The sequence below is a fragment of the Gavialis gangeticus genome, unplaced genomic scaffold, assembly GCF_001723915.1.
Source record: "Gavialis gangeticus isolate Ggan-Ray unplaced genomic scaffold, GavGan_comp1, whole genome shotgun sequence".
Taxonomy (NCBI): Eukaryota; Metazoa; Chordata; order Crocodylia; family Gavialidae; genus Gavialis; species Gavialis gangeticus.
The window spans coordinates 156,820,753-156,843,033 of NW_017729022.1; the positions used below are offsets into that span (position 1 = coordinate 156,820,753).

The 22,281-nt window shown below is 44.5% G+C and overlaps 1 protein-coding gene across 1 annotated transcript in view; it reads left to right on the forward strand.

Annotated features, from left to right (window-relative positions):
- KCNG3 (potassium voltage-gated channel modifier subfamily G member 3) overlaps positions 1-21,289 on the forward strand; it is a 32,015-nt gene extending 10,726 nt beyond the window's left edge. Inside the window, exon 3 of the mRNA XM_019516381.1 lies at positions 18,495-21,289. Coding sequence (XP_019371926.1) covers positions 18,495-19,140 — 646 coding nt within the window. The 3' untranslated portion in view covers positions 19,141-21,289. The remainder of the gene's footprint in view (positions 1-18,494) is intronic.
- Positions 21,290-22,281: the final 992 nt, after the last annotated feature.

Consider the following 22,281-nt stretch of genomic DNA (forward strand, 5'->3'; position numbering starts at 1 on the left):
GGCGCAGATCCTGGCCACCGTCTCCATCCTCTTCGTCATCGTGTCCATGGTGGTTCTGTGCGCCAGCACGCTGCCCGACTGGCGGGCGGCCGAGAACCGCAGCGTGGAGGAGCACAGCAGGTACACAGCAGAGTCAGTGAGGGAGCCCTCCGGGTAGGAGTCACTTCTTTTCCCCCGTGCCGTCCAGTCTGTGCCGTGCCGTGCCGTGCCGTGCCGTGCCGTCGCTCGTCCCCATGTCCCCGGGCAGGGCCAGGCGCTGCCCGCCCACCCGTCTGCCTTCTCCTTCTTTACCCTGGGCACTAGGGCTGTGTTGTGGGCAGACAAGTTTGTTTCCGTAAATGTATCTCTGGGCGCTGCCTGCCTGCCCTGGTTCTTCTTTAACCGAGGGGGCTAGAGCAGTGTCATGGGTAGACAAGTTTCTTTGGGTAAATGTATTTCTGGGCACTGCTTTGTTTCCCCTGTTTTAACCTTGGGTGCTAGGCCTGCGGTGTGGGCAGAAAAGGTACTTTTGGTAAATGTGTCTCTGGGTGCTGGCTGGCTGCCCTGGTCCCCCGGCTTTACCCCAGGCACTAGGGCTGTGTTGTGGGCACACGGGGTTCTTTGGGTAAATGCATCGCTGGGCTGCGTTGTGTGCAGACAAGTTTCTTGGGGTAAATGGATCTCTGGGTGCTGCCTGGCTGCCCTGGTTCCTCTTTTTTAACCTAGGGGCTAGGGCTGTGTTATGGGCAGACAAGTTCATTTGGGTAAATGTATCCCTGGGTGCTGCCTTGCTCCCCGTTTTAACCCTGGGTGCTGGGGCTCTGTTGTGGGCAGAAAAGGTACTTTGCATAAATGCATCTCTGGGTGCCACCTGGCTGCCCTGGTTTCCCTGCTTTAACCCAGGGCACTAAGTCTGTGTTGTGGGCAGACAAGGGGCTTTGGGTAAATGTGGTATCTCTGGGCGCTGGCTGGCTGCCCTGGTTCCCCTGTTTTAACCCTGGGTGCTACGGCTGTGTTATCATCAGACAAGGTTCACTGGGTAAATGTGGTATCTTTTAGACCAGCTGAATAGTGGGGAAAAAAATCATTCTTTTCAAGCTTTTGGGCACAAATGCCCATTTTTGGGCATAGGGTGTTTTTTTGCTTTCCAGGGTGGCAGAGAAGCCAGTATGAGGTGTGTGTGGTGGCAGGGGTGAGGGCAGCCCTATGTGAAGTTTAGATGGTGGATGTATGGGGTGGTTAGGACGGGGATGGTCCTGCCTCAGGCAGGGGTTTAGGTTAGAGCAGTGGTTTTTGAACTGTTTTCATTTGTGGACCCCTAAATTTTGAATGGAGCTGCAGACCCGTTTGATTTGTATGTGGCTGTTTGCATACTTTTGATTCATCATGGTCATTTTTCGCAGACCCCTTCAACATCATCTGTGGACCGACAGGGGTCTGCGGACCACAGGTTGAAAACCACTGGACTAGATTAGTGATTCTCAACCTTTTTTGTACCAGGACCAGTTTGTAAATATTGATGGCCAGTCCTGACCCAGTGCCCCTCACTCCTGACCTACAGCCTCCAGGTCCCAGTGTGTGGGGCAGGGTGTGTGTGTGTGAGGTATGGGGACCCCCAAGCAGCCCCTTGCAGACTGGAACTCTGCCAGCCTGCAAGGGAAAAGCCACTATTTCCCATGTTTTCTCCTTTAAAGGAAAATCCATTTTTAAAGTTTGTTCGTGGCCCTTTCATATATCTTGCAACCCACTTTTGGGTCATGACCCACAGGTTGAGAAATGCTAGATTAGATGACTTCGGGCCTCTCTGATTTTCTGTGACTGTGAGTCAGCACCCCTGCCCTGAGCCTTCCTGCCCAGCATCTGCTTTGTTCTGTGTTTAGGGCAGTATAAGCTTTCAGGAGGTGCCTGCTTCCCTACCAGGAAGGCAGGGGAGCTTAGCACCCACCCTTGAGCCTAGAGCAGCCTTCTCAGTCATGAGGTCCTCCCAAGGGTGATATACCATGTTGGCATCCTTAGGCAGGCAGCCACAATTCACAGGAACAACCCAGTACATACTCTCCAGTAGGAACCCCTGTTCTGCCTTATCTGTTCTGGGCTTTCTGAGCTCTTTGCTCCAGAAGAATTGCAGTAGTGTTTAGCTCTAGTCAGAAAAAGGAGTAAAAACACAGAGCCGCTTGTCAGAGGGCAGTCTGGCTCTCAGGAGGGTGCCTCCAGGCTAGAAAAGTTTGAGGCGCCCACTAGAAGGTAGAATTTCAGGGAGCAACTGATTGCAGAGGCATTTGCAGCAGCGTTGCTGAGGTCAGACTATGACTACTTTTTATTACCCTGTGCAACTTCTGGATGATGCTTGAAGCCCAGGACTAAACTGAACTCCCACCAGTAATCCTTCCGAAGTCCAGTCAGACTCCTCACAGGAGGGAAGATTACTCAAGTGATGAAGGGTGGTAAGATTCAGGCCCTAAAAGTGGGGCAGACAAGCAAACTAGAGCCTTAAGCTGAAAGAAATAGATGTCATCCTCATTTTTGATCTTATGTTTGAAAAGGTGGAATGCCACCTGTATTCCTTCACTATATGTACAGGTCCCAGTTCTGAAATATGTACTGTACACAGTAACGTTTTGATCCTGAAAAAATCTTAAGAGCACGAGTAACTTTTCTCCTACGGATCTTCGCAGGATCAGATTTTATCTATAGAAATCCAGATGAAAGAGAATGGGCAGATCTAATAGAGCAATGGGTTCATTCCCATTCATGTACGTTGCGTAAGGCCAACATACAAGATGTGACAGATATGTAATCTGGGGTCACACATTGCCTTTGATGGTAGCCAAAGCATGTTTAAAAGCATTTAGGTGGTGAAACAAACTTTCCAAAACAAATGCAAAGTTTATACTTGAGGACAGAGCCCTAAAACTGCTAGCCTTATTGATGAGGACAGTCCTTGTTCTGCTGGTTTATGGTTTCATGCCAGCATTAAACTGATGTAACACTAATGACTTCAGTAGAGTTCACTCTGATTTATAACAGCCAACGACTAGAATCAAGCTTACTGACTATGTTGGGATTTCTCTCATAAGTAAAGAGTACTCATTTGAGCCAGGCTGACATATCCATAAAGAGAAATATATGTTGCCAATATTCCCCTGTTCCTCCTGTAGCGACTGAAGATGTTTCTGATCCAACAGAAGTTTTCATCCTCCACTATTCTGCCTATTTTACTTATCCCTAGGATGAAATTCTAATCTTATCACAATGAAGTCATAATCTTGTCATCGTCTGTTGCAATAGAATTAATAGGAATATGATGTATTCTACATTACTGGCCAAATACACGTCTAGGATGTATGTTAATGGTTTTCATAACTTCACTGGGAGCTGCATCTCCGTTTCCGACTGCAGCTGGACTAAATATTTCACTACAAGATTGTTTAGGAGGTGGAGACAGATTCGGAAGTAATGAGTCCTGTTTCGATACAAAAATTGTGGCAGGGAAAGAAGAGATTCAGGTTAAAGTTCAGTATATTTAAGTGTTCCTTCCAGGCTTTTAACAGCTCATTTTCAAATGACCCTGTAATGCCTATAATTATTTTAGGGATCCCCTTCAAAGCAGGGATGCCTTGAGCGACTTTTATTATAGAGAGGTAATTAGCTGCATTAGTCTGGTGTTAGGCAGAAGGGCAGGGTAGATTTGCAACTTTATAGAATGACTAAGGGACAACATCTGATGAAGTAAGCCCTTTGCTTACACAAGCTTATGCTATACCTCTCTGATTTAATTAGTCTATAATTTGCCGATCTACCCTGCCTTCTGGCTTCCTCTTGTAGAACATAAAAAGTTGCTTAGATACTCAATGCAAAAATACATGCTGCGAGACCTGTGCACTACTGACTTAAGTCATGGTGATTCTGTCTTGTGGGTGGTGATTTGAAGTTGTTTCACTTACCTGAGTGCTTATTTACAGCTAAGCATTGCATGTTTGCTACTTCAAAGTAAAAGTCACTTATAGCCTATACGTGCAAAAACATATGCTTGCGACTTTATTTACCCAAGTAACCCCATCAGGCATGTGGACAGTAAGGGAAAAATAAATAAAGGGTGTATAAATAACGTGAAAAGCCCAGTACTAATAGCAGATTGAGCTTCTGTAGGACTGTTTGCAAATGCATATGCCTGGAAACTGCAAAGAACTGGCCTGAGGGAAAGGGATTAGAGTCATGGTTTACCAGTCCCTGCTGTCTGTTTCACATTGATCTCTAACATGCAGCCAGTGGTGCTGCTTGGTTCATAATAGTTCATAATGGTGAAAATATCACAAACAGATACAGCACATTCTTCTTTTCTGCCCTCAGGTTGTCCCATTGTGGTGCAGTTCTTACACAAAACAGTAATTACATTCCCTTTGCCTACTGCCAGAACGAAGAACCTAAACACCCTGGAACCTAAACACACTCATTTTCCCTGGAAGAAAATAAGTCTAAGGCTAGGGACTGAAATCATACATAAATCAGTTTAAGTGATCAGAAACCAGTTTAAACCTGTAACAGAACAGAAGTTCAGTGCACATAAACCACTTTCAAAATAGCTGAAATTAGTTTAAGATAAATGCGGTTGTATGTAGTATCAGACTTAACTGATTTAGGTCAAACCAGTTTATGGAACTTCTGTCCTAGACCCCTTCTTGATTCAAGTTAAATCAGAGTCCCCCAGCATCCCAGGATGCTTTGCAGCCCTGGGCTGGGCTGTGTTGTCTGCTCTAGCAGAGCAAGGTTGGCCCCATCCCTCTGCTCCCTAGCTGGAGCGCTACTTCTGCTCTAGCTGGCTGAGAAGGGGGTGGGAGTGGGAAACTGGGCCCTGGACCACAGCTTAGCAGTCCGCTTGGTGGGGGCAAAGCTGCCCCAGCCTGGCTTTTCCCTGCTTGCTGCTTCAGCGGAGGGGGCATGGCCAGACCACAGTCTCGGCTCTGAACCACAGCTGGAGTTTGCCAGTAGTGAACTGTCTCTGTCAGGCTTTTGCTCCCACTGTCTCATTCAAGCAGGTGGGCGGGTGGGGGACGCATGGCCACAGCTGAGCCCCAGCAGGCTGAAGCAGGGGGGGAGGGGTGTTTAAACTCCCTCTGTGGCCACAAGGGACCCCAGGTGGAGTCTGCGTGGGAGGGGCTGCCACACTTCTGCCCCCATCTCGAGTGAGGAGAGAGGGCAGCCTCTGCCAGGGTTTCCTCTGTCTTTCCTTGCTGGAGCAGAGAGCAGGGGGCATGGCCACGCCACCTGGGACTCACATGCTGAGGCAGGGAGAGAAGGGGTTTAAACCCCTTCCCTGGTCCACATGGGACTCCAGCCAGGGTCTGCCTGGATGGGGGAGAGGGGCCAGCCCCTGCCAGGCTTCTGCCCTTGTGCTCCTCGCTCGAGGGGGGGTGCCTGCCAGGGTTTTGCCCCCCCACCCAGGCACATTTGGCTGGGGTCCCATGTGGGTATGGTAGGGGGTTTAAACCCCCTTCCCCCACTCCTCCAAACTGTTGGCCTGGGGCTGGGGTCAGGGCATGGCCACACCCCCACTCTCCGCTCAAGTGGGGAAGGGGCAAAAGCCTAACGGGGGCTGCCCCCCCCTTCCAACCCCCTCCCTGCCTGGGGGGGGGTGAGGGGGCAGCTGCTGCTAGGGTTTTGTTTCCCACACTGTCTGAGCGAGGTCTGTGGCTGCACCCCACTCCAGGCTGGCAGGTTTAAGGGGGAAAGAGGGTTTAAAGACTGTAAAGTCTTTATGGGGCTTTACAGCTGCCCCATAAAGTCCAATCCTAGGAACATTCATGAGTGTGTCAATTATTTATGTGCACACGTGTTTCCAGGATTGGTCCTAGCATGCTTATTTCCCAGCTGGGTTTACTGTCTTCTCAACTTAACATTACTTATTTCTGAAGTCAGATTTCCAGAAGTGCACAGCATCTATTGAGACATTGTGGCAGGTTTCTCAAAATAACTCAGTATAATGGATGTGTTCAAGTCTTTTGACCTTAACTTAAGGAGTGAAAGGGTACTGTGAACTTTTTATTTTATTTGGGTGTTGAGGTAGAAGAACTTTTTAACATTTGGCACTCGGTTTTTGGGGTGTTAACTCCTTGGGCCATATTATTACATCTCTTTCTAACTAGAATTAATGAACATTTTCATTAAAAATTACTATACAGTCCATATATTTAAATATTTTTAAAAAAGAGAAATGAGAAGAAATTAAAATCTTACCTTTTGATAAGCTTCTGTAATTTCCCCAAATCAGACAGAACTTTGCAAGGACCAGCCTGAAGTTCTTTCTTAGTCAAATTTCCCATATTAACCTGAGTAAGCACTGTAGGACTATACTCTGTTTTGTTAAATATATCACCTCATGTAGCTTTCCTAAGGTCTGATCAAAAACTGAACTGAAGTCATTGGAAGGACTCCTACGGGCTTCAGTGTTTGGATCACACTTCTTAATTGTCTGGATGTCCCGATTAGCAGAGGATGTATGTGCTTTTGTGTGTCTAGATTCTTTTTCCTTAATAAAACACAAACAAAATAATTGAGACTACTTTCTCTGGTAACAATTTTTTGCATAAATATTCACATACCAGTACTGGAATTGACTTGAATACCCATTTTTTTATGATATTGGTGGAAGGACCTTGTATATATTCCTGTTAGTTACTGAGCTACATACTCCTCATATTTTTTATATATTTGGATGTTTTTATTTTCTAAAAGTACAACCAGTTTAGAATCACTATTGGAAAAAAATACCACCAGTGCCACATTAATAGAATAAGCTATGAAGATTATATCTGGCTTGTGTAAAATAATTCTAGTATAACATATATAAAGATAAGCACTCAGTTGCATGAGTTGTCATTGGAAACTACAAATCTTTATGATTTGCAATTAGGCTATTTTTAATTTAAAATACTAGCTAGAGTGCGAGTTAGTGCCAGTTAACTCCCAAGTGTGTTTATTTGGATGTGAGCACCTGCCGGTTAAAAAATGGACTTGAGACCTTATCATCTTTCACACGGTTCTATTCCAAAGTATAATCATAGAACAAGTAACCTATAAGTCAAAGTTTCCATATTTTACCAATTGCCCTGAACCACTGATGTATCCTGTCAGGATATCCTATTTCACAACTAATTTCAGATAGTCAAAACACCTGAGGCTGATTCTATTCAATCTTTGCAGGTTAGTTTAAGTTGCATAGATTGACATTCGCTTCTGATCCTGGAAATGCAGCCACATGCCTGCAGTGGCCCAGGCCACATCCCCTCAGTGACCTGGGCCAGAAGTGTAAGAACACACTCCCTGCTTGGCTGGAGCAGACAGCTTGGGCCAAGGCTAGCCCACCCACCTACCAGGGGTGGGGAGGGTTTGCCAGGGAGTTGCAAAGCATCTTGAGATGCTGGGGGACTGTGAGTTGACTAGACTCTGGAGGGGATCTGGGACAAAAGTTCAACAAACCAATTTAACCTAAATCTGTTAAGTCTGAAACTACATCCATCCAGGTTTATCTGAAGCCTGTTTTGGCCAGTTGTGCACTGAACTTCTGTTGTGTTACAGATTTGAATTGGTTTCTGATCACCAGGGGTCCTGGTTTCTTGTGTTTAAAAATTGCAAATTCTCATTAAAAAACATCAAATCCATGATTAAAATGAAACACCATTTTATAAATATATAGGTATCAGTTGAACACATTTTGTTGATATATTTAGAATTTTTAAGCAATTTGGAAGCCTACCAGTATCTCAATCACTATAATAAAATAAATTCTAAATACCTATAAATTCTGGTGTTTGATTTGGGGTTTTTTATCATGGAAAAATCAGAGCTCTCCCTGCACCCTTCACTCACTAGGATGCGGATTCAGTTGCTATGGCTGTCCTCTGCCACTGCTTTGTTGTGCTGAGCAGCCCTGACATGTTGGTGCCCTGCCTTTGCCATTGCCCCTCACTCCCAAGCCACAGCACCCCAGGCCAGTGCCCCTCACTTCTGAGCCACAGCCCCCTGGGCCCTGCTGGTGACTTTCATTCCCCCCCTACAGTCCCCCCACCCTGTCCAGCCCTGCTGGAGGGGAGCCCCCAGCTGCCAGGGCTATGGGGCCATGGACCCGCATCCGCGGCCCCGTCCCCTGCAGTAGCTCCTGAGCCCCTGATGCAGTGGAGTAGAGTGCAGAGCCTGGCTCCCCCCTCCCCAATGGGCGGCATGGCTAGAGCAGAGCCTGTCAGGTTGGGGGAAGTTACACGCTGCCTGCTGTGGGCTTGGGGCTCCCTGCTCTGCTGCCCTGTTCCCAGGGCCTCCACAGCCTCTGCTGTGGCAAGGTGCCCCCTCCCTGTATGGCAGTAGCGAGGAGCACACTTCTGTGTCGCCACTCCTGCAGCTGCTGGGCGGACATGGGGCACTGTGCCATGGTGGGGTGGAGCTCCTAGTGGCAGCAACAAGCTTCCCCACCCCACTGTGCCCTGCCCTGCTGCACTGGGTCTCGCCCACTGGGCTGCAGAGGTCCAGGAGGGAGGGCAGCAGGGTGGAGAGCCTGAGCCCACAGAGGGCAGCCAGCATCCTCCCCCGCACAAATCTGGGGGAGTGTGTGCAGTGGTGGGGAGCCCGCTCCACGGATGAGCCGCCTGAGGCTCTATCCTGCTCCCTGCCCAGGCCCTGCGGTTGTGCATTCTGGGCCCAGGCCCCAAGTCCCACACGCTGCATTGGCTGGGCAGCAGCCCCATCCAACTCTCTCCCTCACTATGGGGGCTTCAATTCCAGCTCCCCCCCCCCCCCCCCAAAAAAAAAAAAACAACTTACCTCCAGGGAGCTGCAGACTGCCAGGGAGCCATGTGCACGTGTACATGCATATATGTACATGGCACCCCCTGCTGAACATCCTCCTCCTGCTTCCCCCAGCCCCTTCCAGGTTGAAACTCTGCCAGCCTGCAAGGGGAAACCCATTGTCTCCTGTGTTTTTCTCTTTTAAAGGAAAAAAATCCATGGGTTTTCCTGTAAAATGAGAAAGTCTGGGGTATTCTCCTTAAAATGAGAAAATCCACATTTTACCATGTTTTTCCATGGTGAATGGAAAACCCGAATCTCATGTACGTGTAATCTCGTCTACGTGTAATTTCTGTCCCTAGCCCTGGCGATATCTCAGAGGGAGTCATGCCATGCTCCCATCTTTGGGAGTGGGATGGGGAAGTAAGACTTCCAAACTCTGCTGATTCGAGATTGCAGAAAATGGGCTCCTGGTTTGTAGAGGGGCTGTCCTGCATAGTGCTGTTTCTAGATGTGCGGGGGTAGAAATTTAGAACTGATGTTTTTGGTAACAACATCATTTTGCACAGAAATATTTTTGAATCTTTGCTGAGTTGATGTCCTGGCATGTCCCTGTCCTCAGAGCTGTAAAACTGAATTAAGATTTCCCTCAGCTGTTGGAGGATAACAGCAGGGATGCTACTTTCCCCTTATGTTGCTTTTTTGGCAGTTCAGAGACTTCTTTGCTCCCTTCTGAGTCACACAACAGATGGATATGTAGACACCAGCAAGTTTCCGATTGGTTGACCCAAGTATAAACTGATCTTGTACATGATCTTTCTATGTGCATTCTTAAGCCTTACCATAAGGTCATTAGAAGTCATTTGATGCAATGGAGACACAACAAACAGTTGTGTGAATGTGGCTGTTTGTGCATACCCAGTGTTGCTAATAAATATCAGAAAAAAGACTGTTCCCCCTTTTCCACATGCAGAAATCATGATTAAATCTGTGTTGAATGAAACCTTCAGCTACAAAGCATATATAATTGCTATTTTGCCTAAGCAAAGTAAAATAAAAGTAGCTGCTTTCTAAACAACATTTATCATCAATTACCAGAGGGCCTTTGTTCATATTATAGATTTCTGCAAAGCCTCTATTTAAAAATTTAAGCTATATGTGTATCTTGAAAAAGTACAGTAAATACATCTGAACCCACTAGCGTTTATTTTCCTAACTTCACAGAATATGAGAATGTGAAACCACCCAAAACATTTGTTTCCAACATTTAGTTAAAAGTAAAGGAAAAATAATACTCTTCCTTTTCAGGCTAAGAGCCAATTGGCAGGTTGTGGTCCCAAACATCATTTTCTGATTAAATTTTACACTTAAAAACAAGGACTGCAGATTGGTAATTGAACTATAGATATAATTTGAAATTAGGGATGTAAATGCCTCTGGTAATCCTGTCTTATGCCATAACATTTTCACATAAGGACAGAGAGACATGTACCCAGACTCATGTGTGGGTGGAAAAAGAGGAAAAGGTTGCAAGGAGCTCACGTTCTCTTACTCATGTAGATGCTGGACTGAAGGGAATCTGGAAGACAAGGCTCTCAGGTCTGGGTACTAAGTGCAAAATCAATAGAGAAGGATGAAGAAGAGACAGGACTACAGTTTTCTTCTTCCCAGTTGCAATGTTTAGAAGGCAGTTGCTTAGCCATATTTGGGCACAGCAGTTGCATTGCACAGCAAGTCCAAAAGGGTTTTTTTACCTTCACTTGGGGCAGTGCATTTCACTATTGATGCTGTGGTTATATACCAGAGCGTAGTCCAGCTAGGCACGCTATCACTGGCAAAAATTAAAGAAGAATGCTTGGATTCCACTTAGAAGTTTTAAGAAAATAATGCATCGAAAACTCCCAACCCTTTTTATGTTTCTTATTCTACAGTACTTAACCGGGCAAAACTCCCATTTACCTCAAAAATAAGTTATCATGTCTTCACGTCACTGAGAATTGCTAGAGAAAGGACTCAAGCACTGGGACCAAGAGTTGAACATTTTTTTTTCTAGTTCAATGCTGCTTTTATGTGGAAATAGGCGTTAGCAACAACTGGCACAAATTGATGTTGACAGCCTTTAATCACATACTGTCTTGTCATCTGTTTTCTTCATGTATCCTGTTGCCTATATATGTTTTATTCATGGCAAAAAGCCACACCGCTGATTTCTTTTCTTTTTTTGCCCTCAAGATTTCAACTAATTTGTTGGTGAATACTAATAAGAAAGTAAATTGTTACTCTGGAAAAAATTAATAATTCACAATTGAAAGATGTTTTGTAACAACTGAGAATGATTGTATGACAAGCTAGTCTTGTTGGGTCACTGACAGACATGGTGGGGAAAAAAATGGCACTTTGCTTTCAGCGTAGCGTGCTCTGACAACAGCACATGCCCAGAAGAGGAGCCGCATTAGTTTGACCCAGCTCGCCCAGCATCTGTATAGATCAGGCACTTTCGCATGGCTTTTTGGCACTTTTATCTAATAGTTGATTCAGTTATCTGATGGCTGATTTACTGGGTCAGACTAACACAGTAGTTGATTCAATCAGCTATTAGATAAAAGTGCTAAAAAGCACCGTGAAAGTGCCTGCTCTACACAGATGTTGGGTGAACTGGGGCAAACTAACACAGTTCCTCTTCCAGTAAAGCTCCATTTTTGTTTGGATTTTTTCCACGTCTGTCAGTAGCCTTAGTGATTTAAAAAAGATTCTGACAGCAGTTGAACCAGTATATATGTAAAATTGGTTATTCTGCTGGGGTATTATCAGACAGAACAGAAAATGATTGGTTTAAAGTAGAAACAAGGCAATAGAGAACTTAGATTTTCAGTTTATTGACAAAAAACTACATGGATGAAATGCCAAGAGTCTATTTTTAAAACTTATGGGTATCTAGAGATTTCAAGTTTTAGATGAGAAATAAACTCTCATTGTGTTCAGATTCATGAAGGGAGCATTAACACTATAGGAAACATTCCATGTCATATGTGCTGGAATAGCTAGTCACTGAATAAAAAAGAAAAGGATTCAGCATTTTTTAAAAATGTCTCAATTTCTGTGAATTTAATAGAGAGCATTATTAGCTGTTTATGTTTTTTTCCTTAAATCTGTTTTTAATGTGCTTTTAATATTAAGCTGGTTTAAAACTGACATGAAGGAGGACAAAACCATGATCAAATCATATGGCAGTAGATACTATATTTTACCCAATAAACATAAAGTGTATCTTGTAAACATATATTTAAACTTTTTAAATTACATATTAGTTGGCAGATGGACAACAGCAAAACAGTCTGTCATCTAGCACAATAAGCAGTTTTAAATTGTATGTGTATCATTTATCCTTTTCCATCTTATATGCCTGCCATTTAAAAAGAAATGATGTTTTGCATAAGCAAATATTTTGAGAAATTTATGAATCCTGATTATAGAACATGTTCTGATTCCTGTCTTCCAAATAAATGAATGTTAGATGGCTTCAGTTTCATATTAAATATGAAAGATAAGTAGACTGCATTAATGGGTTAGCTAAATTTCGTTTTTAATAGATGCAATTTATCCATTAATGAGCCTACAAGTAACAACAAATTACTTAAGGTGGAGATACTCAACCTGAAGATGCAAACAGGAGCACTAGCCATCTCATCAGCAACACATATGCACCAGAGCTGCAGAAATCTTATCTCAGAAGGGAAAAGAGACTGGCCAGAGAGAAGTACCCCTTTCTTCCTGACAGTAGGAAATGGATATGGGAGGAGGAGCAGGAAGAGAAACTGCTTTTCTTGTTCTTCTTCTCAGTAGCCAGGAGGTACATGGATGAATGAGGGGAGAAAGACAGGTCAGAGAGAGTGATCACAGCAATAGCATTGAAGAGTCTCAAAGCTACAAGACAATTAAATTATTATATCCCAAATTTGCTTTGTTTGATGATCTAATCCCACGGCTGCAAACACTTCAATCAAGGCAGCAATTATTTTGTAATTTTCATTGGTACTATTCTATGATAAAGTGGCTTTCCAGTTCTTTGAAGTACATTATCAATTTAAGTTTATTGTCCAACTGAAAAGCTGTTGCAGCTGCTTGTGGTCCAAGTGAGGTCTTTAGGTCTTCCAGCTTTCATGGTCTTGGAGGGCCTCCTTGTCTTTAGCTATTGGGTATATAGCATCTCTCTTACCCTTTCTTGGCCATGAAATTAACTACAAACTAGGTGTTCCTTTGCCTGTCTCACCTGTAGGACTCAATTGAGTAGACATTCTTAGAGCACACATAACAGAGTGGGCCCTGAAGAAAACATGCCCAGAGCTAGCAGATTCTTTTCATCTGATACTTGAGTGATTAATAGGATCCGTCTAAGATGCGGGCGATCTGCCTTAAATTCCCTTTGCTGCCTAAGAGTATTTGTATCCACCTTTTTGGAGAATACCCTAACCTCTAGGACACTATTTTGCGCTGGGAATGAAGAGGTGCTTTTAGGAATGAAGGCACACTCCTGTCCTATAGCTCAGCTTTTGTGGATGTCATTCAGAGGTGTCTAACTCTCCCCATGCACTGTCTTGTATCTAACATGCCTAACTCTCCATATATTGTGTAGGGAGCTATGCAACTAAGTTGTAAATTCTGGCACTGACTCTGCCCTTCACCAGGGGTATAACAGCTCCTTGGGCCAGATTAGGGGCATGGGATTAGGGGCACAGTCTGGATTGGGCCATGGTCTGGATTGGGCCCACAGATCAGTCCTGTGAACTGCAGTCAGTACACAGGGCTGGTCCAGTATAGACACCACATGTAGCACACAATCCAAGCTGGCCCTAACATATGTACTGGCTCCAGCTCATTGCATCACATGCAATACACGCCAGCCCCAGTCCTGGTGCCACATGCTGCATGCAGTGTGAAAGGCTGGTCTGGGGCTTGTGCTGCATATGGTGCCGTATCTGTGTGCTTGATCCAGTGCATGGTGCTAGTCTGAATCATAGAAAATGAGGGTTGGAAGGGACCTCAAGAGGTCATCTAGTCTAACCCCCTGCTCAAAGCAGGACCATCCCCAACCAGATCATACCATCCAAGCCTTTCTCTAGCTGGGTCTTAAAAACCTCCAAGGATGGAGATTCCACAACCTCTGGGTAACCTGTTCCAGTGTTTTACTACTCTCCTAGTGAGAAAGTGTTTTCCTAATGTCTGACCTAAACTTCCATTGCTGCAACTTGAGATCATTGTTCCTTGTTCTGTCATCTGCCACCACTGAGACCAGTCTAACTCCATCACTTTTTGAGCCCCCTTCAGGTAGTTGAAAGTTGCTATTAAATGTTCCCTCAGTCTTCTCTTCTCCAGACTATATAAGCCCAGTTCCCTCAGACATTCCTTATAAGTCATGTCCCTCAGCCCCCATTTCTATTGCCCTCTGCTGAACTCTCCCCAATTTGTCTACATCCTTTTTCTAGCGGGGGAGGCAAAACTGAACACAGTACTCCAGATGTGGTCTCACTAGTGCTGAATAAAGGAGAACAATCACTTCCCTTGATCTGCTGGCAACATTCCTACTAATGCAGATGTTGTTAGCCTTCTTCACAATAAGGGCACACTTGGCTCATATTCAGCTTATTGTCCACTATAACCCCCAGGTCCTTTTCTGCAGAGCAGCTGCTTAGCCAGTTGGTCTCCAGCCTGTACCAGTGCATTGATTGTTCTGTCCTAAGTGCAGGAATATGCAATTGTCCTTGCTGAACCTCATGAGCCTTCTTTTGGTCCAGTCCTCCAATTTGTCAAGTTCTCTCTAAATCCTAGCCCAATCTTCCAGCATATCCACTACTCCCCACATCTTGGTGTCATCTGCAAACTTGCTGAGGTGCACTCCATCCCACTTTCTAAGTCACTGATGAAGATATTGAACAAAACTGCCCTTAGGACCAACCTCTGGGGCACTCCACTTGACACCAGCTGTCAGCTAGACACGGAGCCATTGATTACTACCCTCTGAGCCTGATGCTGCACTCAGTTTTCTATCCACCTTATAGTCCCTTCATCCAATCTGTACTTCCTTAGCTTGCCTGGAAGAAGGTTGTGGGAGACCATATCAAAATCCTTGGTAAGTCAAGGTGTATAATTTTTAGGGTCGGAAGGGACCTGAACAGATCAGTCCGATGCCCTGCCCTGGGCAGGAATGAATGCTGGGATCATAATACCCCAGCCAGATATCTATCCAATATCATGTCCACCACTCTCCCTGCATCCACAGAGCCAGTCATTTCATCATAGCAGGCAATCAGGTTGGTCAGGCATGACTTTGCCTTGGTGAATCCATGCTGACTGTTCCTAATCACCTTCTTCTCCTTCAGGTGCTTAGAAATGGATTGGTTTAGAACCTGCTCCATGATTTTTCCAGGGAGTGAAGTGAGGCTGACCGGTCTGTAGTTCCATGGATCTTCCTTATTTCCTTTCTTAAAGATGGGCACTTACACACATGCGGGGAGTCTATTCCAACGCACTGGAAATCCAGCATGTCAGAGCATGTAAGTGATGCACCTGGCACTGCATTGGGTGCAGGTGTGTAAATGGTGCAGCATGCATTAGCGCTGAGAAAATGTCAGGTGGTGTGCTTTGAACTAAAACATGTTTGATGCATTTTAGTTCAAAGCGCACCACTGCCATTTTCTCAGCACTGATGCGCACTGAGCTACTTATACACTTGTACCTGATGCAACACTGGGCGCTTTTAATTAGCACTAGAAGTGCCTGGTGCTGCGTTGGGAGCATGTGTTAAAATGCCCTATATATGCCCTTTTCCAGTCATCCAGGACTTCTTAAAATAGTCACAAGTTTTCCAAGGTGATGGCCAGTGACTCTGCAATCACATCAGCCAATTCTCTCAACAGCCCCGGGTATATCCTATCCTGCCCCATGGACTTGTATACATCCAGCCTTCCTAAATAGTCCCTAACCTGTTCTTTTGCCACTGCTGGCTGCTGACCTCCTCCCCAAACTATGCTGCCAGGTGCAGTAGTCTGGGAGCTGACCTTGCCTGTGAAGATCAAAGTGAAAAAGGCATTGAGCACTTCTGCCTTTTCCACTTCGTCTGTCACTAGATTGCTTCCCCCATTCAGTAAGGGACCCACTCTTTCTCTGATCTTCCTCTTGTTGGTGACATACTTGTAGAAACCTTTCTTGTTATCCTTCATATCCCTTGCTAGCTGCAACTCCAATTGCGCTTTGGCTTTCCCAATTTCATCCTTGCATGCCTGAGCAATGCTTGTATACTCCTCTCTAGTCATTTGTCCAAGTTTCCACTTCTTGTAAGCTTCCTTTTTGTGTTTTAGCTCACTGAAAAGTTCCCTGCTAAGCTAAGCTGATCTTTTGCCATACGTGCTGGTCTTCCTGTGCATCAGGATGGTTCGTCCCTGCACCCTCAGTAACATTTCTGTAAAGTACAGACAGTGCTCCTGGACTCATTTTCCCCTCAGACTGGCCTTCCAGGGGATCCTGCCCATCCCCTGCCCAACACTCCCAACAGATGTCGGGTGATTGAAGTCTCCCATGAGAACCAGGGCCAGTGATCATGAAACTTCCACTAGCTGTTTGAAGAAAGCTTGATTCACCTCTTCCTCCTGGTGTGGTGGTCTATAGCAGACTCTCCCCTCTGACCCTAACCCAGAAACTTTCAATAGGCCTGTTTACAGTTTCATACTGGAGCTCTGAGCAATCATACAGCTTTTTTCTTTTTTTTTTAAAACCTAAAAAGCAACTTCTGCTCCTTTTTCCCCTGCTTGTCATTCCTGAACAGTGCTTCAGTCATGTGAGCTATAACCTGTCATGCATGGGTATCTCACCAAGTCTCTGTTATTTCAATCATGTCATAATTCTGGGGATCTGAGCTGGGGGTCTGATCTGGATTGGCCCAGATCTGGCACACAGGGCTGGCCCAGTCCAGGCCTGCTTGCACAATATGCCCCAGACCAGTCCCGTGTGCTATGTACAGCACATGTCAGACCAGCTCCATGTACCATGTGCTGCATGCAGGGTGCTCCGAGATCCATAGGCAGCACCACAGGCTGGATAACAGATCTTTGTTGCCAGCATCCAAAAGGGAAAATACACAATCTGCAGTCCAAACTCAGTATCATCGTTCTGGCTGCATAAAGCCTACATTTCTGTGTGCACCGTTTTGAAAGAACATAAAGGTTATAGCCAAACATGAGTTTTTAAACATGGAGATTCTGTAGATAGTCAAGGGGACAACAACCTTATAACTTATGCTGATTGTATTCAGTGCCACCACTAAAGCAAACAGTGAACTCTTTGCGAAAAGAAAAACATTTTCAAGAGTCTACAAAAAAATAAGTGACTAAGTAGGTTGTAATGAATATTGCATCAATATGATACATTTCATAGGCCCTCTCTCTGAGAAGGCAACCTGCCTTACAAAAGTTCCCTGGCCAGCAGTTTTAGAATGCAGCAGAGTGCCCACAGTGGCTGCTGCACCCAGAGGCAGCAGCAACTATTACAATAGCATGGCTGAAGCAAAAGCTGGGTTTCTCATCCCCCACTCCCATCAGTACCCAATTGCCCCACTCTATTTACATTACTTACCCTAGCTATGTATACAGCTATAACAGCTCTCTCTAATTCTATTTCTAGCTACTTGTTAATGACAGCAATTAGTTTAGGATGGTGGGAGGGGGGTAAAGTGTTACAGATGATTCCTGTGTCCATTGCCTCCTTCATTTTTGGAGTCCAATTTATCTCTGGATATAGGACCTGCACTTAAAGTCTACCCACTGGGGCTAATGGAGCTGTTAGGTTATTGTCTCTGTGGTTTAGACAACATCAACACAATCTCTTGTCCTCAGCTAGCAACTCTAAGAAATAACTCCTATGCGATGCTTCTAGTACAATTGATTCTTTAGCAAAACAAATGCAGAATCTTCTCCACTTGAGTTTCAGCCTGTGATCCGCTTATGGTTCTGACAATATTTTGGTCTACCACCTCCAAGCTCTCCTTCCTGGCTAGAGAAAGCTTGTGCAGAGGTGTTGGGGATAGATGAAGTAAGATTAGTTTTACACTGAGTGCTGGAGAGCTCCCTTTTAGAATTTGGTAAGTCTTTTAATTATTTTAGATGTTGCCCTAAATCCGGCTTGTCCAACATGTGGCCCGCAGGCCGCCATGTGGCCCTCCAAGCTGTTTTATGAGGCCCGAGGTGCTGCAACAGGAAACAAAAGTAAACACTGTACTTTCGTTTCAGGGGGGTGATGTGATACTGCTTCCTGTGAGGTCTTTGAATATGGCTCGCAGGCCCACTGGGTGATAAAGAGTTCATGATCTGACCCCACATTCAAAAAGGTTGCACACCCCTGCCCTAGATGGTAGATAGATGTTTCTGTAGTGTTCCAGATCTTGCAAGTATACTCAGATATATTGTCATTAACAGTAGAAATGTATAATTCTAACAAAGCATTCAGTAAATAAAATAAAAATGTAATCAAATCCCCATCAGTAATCAGTTAGTAGCTGTGCTCAGCAGATCAATTTGTCTATTTTATTATATGTACACAAAAAGACTCAGAATAAGATAGCATGGCTCTCTGGTGCATCCTCTTTTACAGGTTTGAAGTAATATCAGTTTAGTAATGTCTGTAAACAAAACAAACATCCACTAAAATGTTATTAACGAAAATAAAATGTTCCACTTTGTTTCTTTTGACAGGATAATTGAAGCTATCTGCATAGGCTGGTTCACTGCAGAATGTATTGTGAGGTTCATCATCTCCAAAAACAAGTGTGAGTTTGTCAAAAGACCCTTGAACGTCATTGATTTGCTGGCAATCACTCCTTACTATATCTCTGTGCTAATGACAGTTTTTACAGGGGAAAATTCTCAGCTCCAGAGGGCAGGAGTCACTTTGAGGGTCCTTAGAATGATGAGGATTTTTTGGGTGATTAAACTTGCCCGACACTTCATTGGTCTTCAAACGCTTGGTCTGACTCTGAAGCGTTGTTACAGAGAGATGGTTATGCTACTTGTATTTATCTGTGTTGCTATGGCAATTTTTAGTGCACTTTCCCAGCTCCTTGAAAATGGACTGGACTTGGGAACAAAGAATAAAGACTATGCCAGCATTCCTGCTGCCTGCTGGTGGGTAATAATTTCTATGACCACAGTTGGTTATGGCGACATGTGCCCTATCACCGTACCAGGAAGGATTCTTGGTGGAATTTGTGTGGTTAGTGGAATTGTTTTATTAGCCTTGCCAATTACTTTCATTTATCATAGCTTTGTGCAATGTTATCACGAGCTCAAGTTCCGATCTGCTAGATATGGCAGGAGTCTCTCTGCTGAATTCTTAAACTAATGACTGCATCTTCACCACAGAATAGTACTAATAGTACAAACGAAGCTTATTCTTGGTAGAAGAAGGTGGTGGACACTCCCTTCATGTGCCCTTCCTGCTGAATGATTTAAGGAATAATATCATCAACTTTGGAAAACATCAGACACCATTCAAACCTGAAGAATGCCTACCTGCTTTGGGCCCACAGCATGGAGCAGCAGGGGCAGTAGTGGTATTGAGATCTGAGGAACAGAATAGAACAACAGTGGGTTTGGAAAGCTCTCAACCTTTCATTTGGCTTTGCCCTCATTTTGCATTTCTAAACAACCACACACCAAAAAAAAAAAAAAAAAAACAAGGTCTTGCTATAGAGACACAAAAGGGTCTACAACTCACTGGGAGTCACTGCTTCTTAGCACATTTGTCTGAGCAGTGTATAGCAGAAGTTGGTAAAATATTTCAAAATCTGAAGGTCTTTTGACCTAGTTCTCATAAGTAATATCCAGAAAACATGGAAACATTGTAGTGCAAAACTACTTTGACTCCTTCAAGCTATGTGGTTGAGGGAATAATTTGGTCCTATGAAAGAGGAAATATATAAGTAGAGAGGCAAGCAGAGACTCAGGATCTGATTCTGATCTCATTTAAAGGCACTTAAATCCACAGGAACATGTGTTAAATTACTTCGTATATACAGCGGGGTAATTAAGATAAGTAGCTGGCTTTATATTGTAGCAGATGCTTATTTTACTGCAGCTAGTGTTTCTCTGATAATAAGGTTTACAATCAAACTAACACTGTACTTTGTAAAAATGAGAGTAAAATTCAGTCATTGACTGTATGTTCAATGTACTGACTGTTAGCTCAATGGGTGAGAGAGTGCAAATTTTGCTAAGCACCACCACCATGAGGCTATATGTCTATGAGCCTTGATTTTTTAAAATTTTATTAAGCACATTTCTTACATCAATGTGAAATAGTTTCCCCAAGAGAAATGACAAGAGCCTATCTTTTGAGACATTTCAAAGTAATCTGGAGAAAGCACTAGAAAACAGGAGTGCATATAAACGCACTACGCTGACTTAAAACAAGGTGACTTAACTAAGTCAACTTAACGGTTAAATTGACTTAATTTATGCCATGTTGGAGTGTACACATGTATAGCTCCTCGACATGGTGGCAGCCACCTTGTGAGCTAAGTCAACTTAACTAATGCGACTCAAGATAATACAACTTGTGTATTATCCTGCGCCACATTTAAATTGGACTCTGTTCCACATACGTATATATGCTCTGACAGTTAAGTTGACTTAAAAAAGTTAAGTTGGTGTAAATGTCAGAAAGTTTGTACTGTATATGTGTACACTCCCCAGGAGAACAATTATCCCCTTTCAGGGACTGGTGCAGACGTCCTAAATAAGGTGGGTATTTTTTAGTTTTAAATTCTCTGATGATCCTTATTGAGGGATCCACTGTGAATTGATGTAATTTAAACATAAGTTAAAAGAAAACCCTGTCAAGCAGTCTGGGTGATATAGAAAAGGAGTATTCCAAACGGCTGGAAGTTGTGCTTGGCAAAAAGCACTGTATTTTCCAATGTCAGTATGGGATTCAGAGGAATGAAGTTAGATTCCAAAATGTGTACACTATGTTCCTTGTGTGTGTAGTATTGCTTATCTATAACTCTGAAAGGCTTTAATATATAACTATGCTGTTAAACTTTATAACACATTTAGGTATGGCTTCACATATTTATGCATTAAACAACACCCACAGGAAACAAAAATTCTGAATACAGTGGCTCAGAATTACTAATATATTTGAATGTGATATTCTTGCCTGAAAATTGTTGCAAAATGTTTACTAGTACTCTACAATAGAAGGATATTTTGATGCTTTGTACACATTTTTGTTACAGCTTTAGAAATAAAGTGTCTGGCACCTAGAAACTGAAATCTCCAGTTCTGCTCATTCAAACTAAAAGTATTAGTATAAGCATATAACCAGTACTTGTAGAGTACGAACCTGAAAAGTTAGAGCTCTTAAGTGGGATACTAGTAGCTTATAAAGGAGAAAAGGTTATTCTGCTAGTTAGTCAATGAGAGAAGGGAACTGTCAAACAGCAAGAAGATGTAAAGCCATCTGAAATAAAAATCAGCTATGCTCTTGATTTTCATAGTTATGGTTTTCATTCCACAAATTACTTTGCCTAAAGTTCTGGTTTCTTCAGTCATTTCCAGTAGCCAGAACTAAGAAAGGGCTTAGATGCCTATAACAGAACTTAAGCAGAATGAGGGTGGGGGGAGGAAGGTGGTCCAGGTTCCACACCCTGTTTCTAAACTTATTTGTGTTTCTTAACCAGAGATTGTTGAATACATAAGTAAGGATGGCAGCAAGACCATAACCCAGGACTCCCCATCCCCAGGTGAATGCCCAAGCCTGTGGAACAGTGAGGATGCCATGAGACCCTTTTAAGGGTGCTGCAGGGTGCTACACGACTAAGAACGACTAAGCTGTAGTGAGTAGGCCTATGCGAATAGGGAAGAACTCGATTTGGATTCGGCGGATTTGGAGGACAGTGATGGGGCCTCTGGGCACTCATGCCAGAGCCCCCCTGCGCAGCGCGGGGCAGTGGGGGCAGGGGAGATGGCATCCGTGTGGCAGATGCCCTGTGGCGCGGGTGCAGTGCGGCTTGGCAGGGTGCTGTGCACTGTCCGAGAGCTGGGGCTGCTGGGCCCCAGCTGACTGCTGGAGCCGCCCCAGCTCCCAGATAGCGCACCGTACTGCACCTGTGCTGTGGGACAGCTGTTGCATGGGTGCCAGGCAGAGGTGGGAGGATAATCTCCGCTGCCCCCTACTGTCTCGTGCTGTATGGGCGGGTTCTGCCACGAGCCCTCAGAGGCCCCAATCTCAGCTGCTTTTTCTTTTTTTTTTTTAAATTTGCTGGGAGGCTGAGCTGGGCCAGGGATGGGGCTGGGCAGGGCAGCCATGGGAGTTTCTCCCACCAGACCTCCAGCTGTGACTGCCTCTGCCCTCGTGGGGGGGCCATGGGGGCTATGCCCTCCTGCTGCTTGCCCAGCGGGGGGGGTGGGGGGGCGGCGATGCAGGCATGGCTCACTCTGGGTGGCAGCAGGGCATAGCCCCTACTCCCATTGTTGCTGC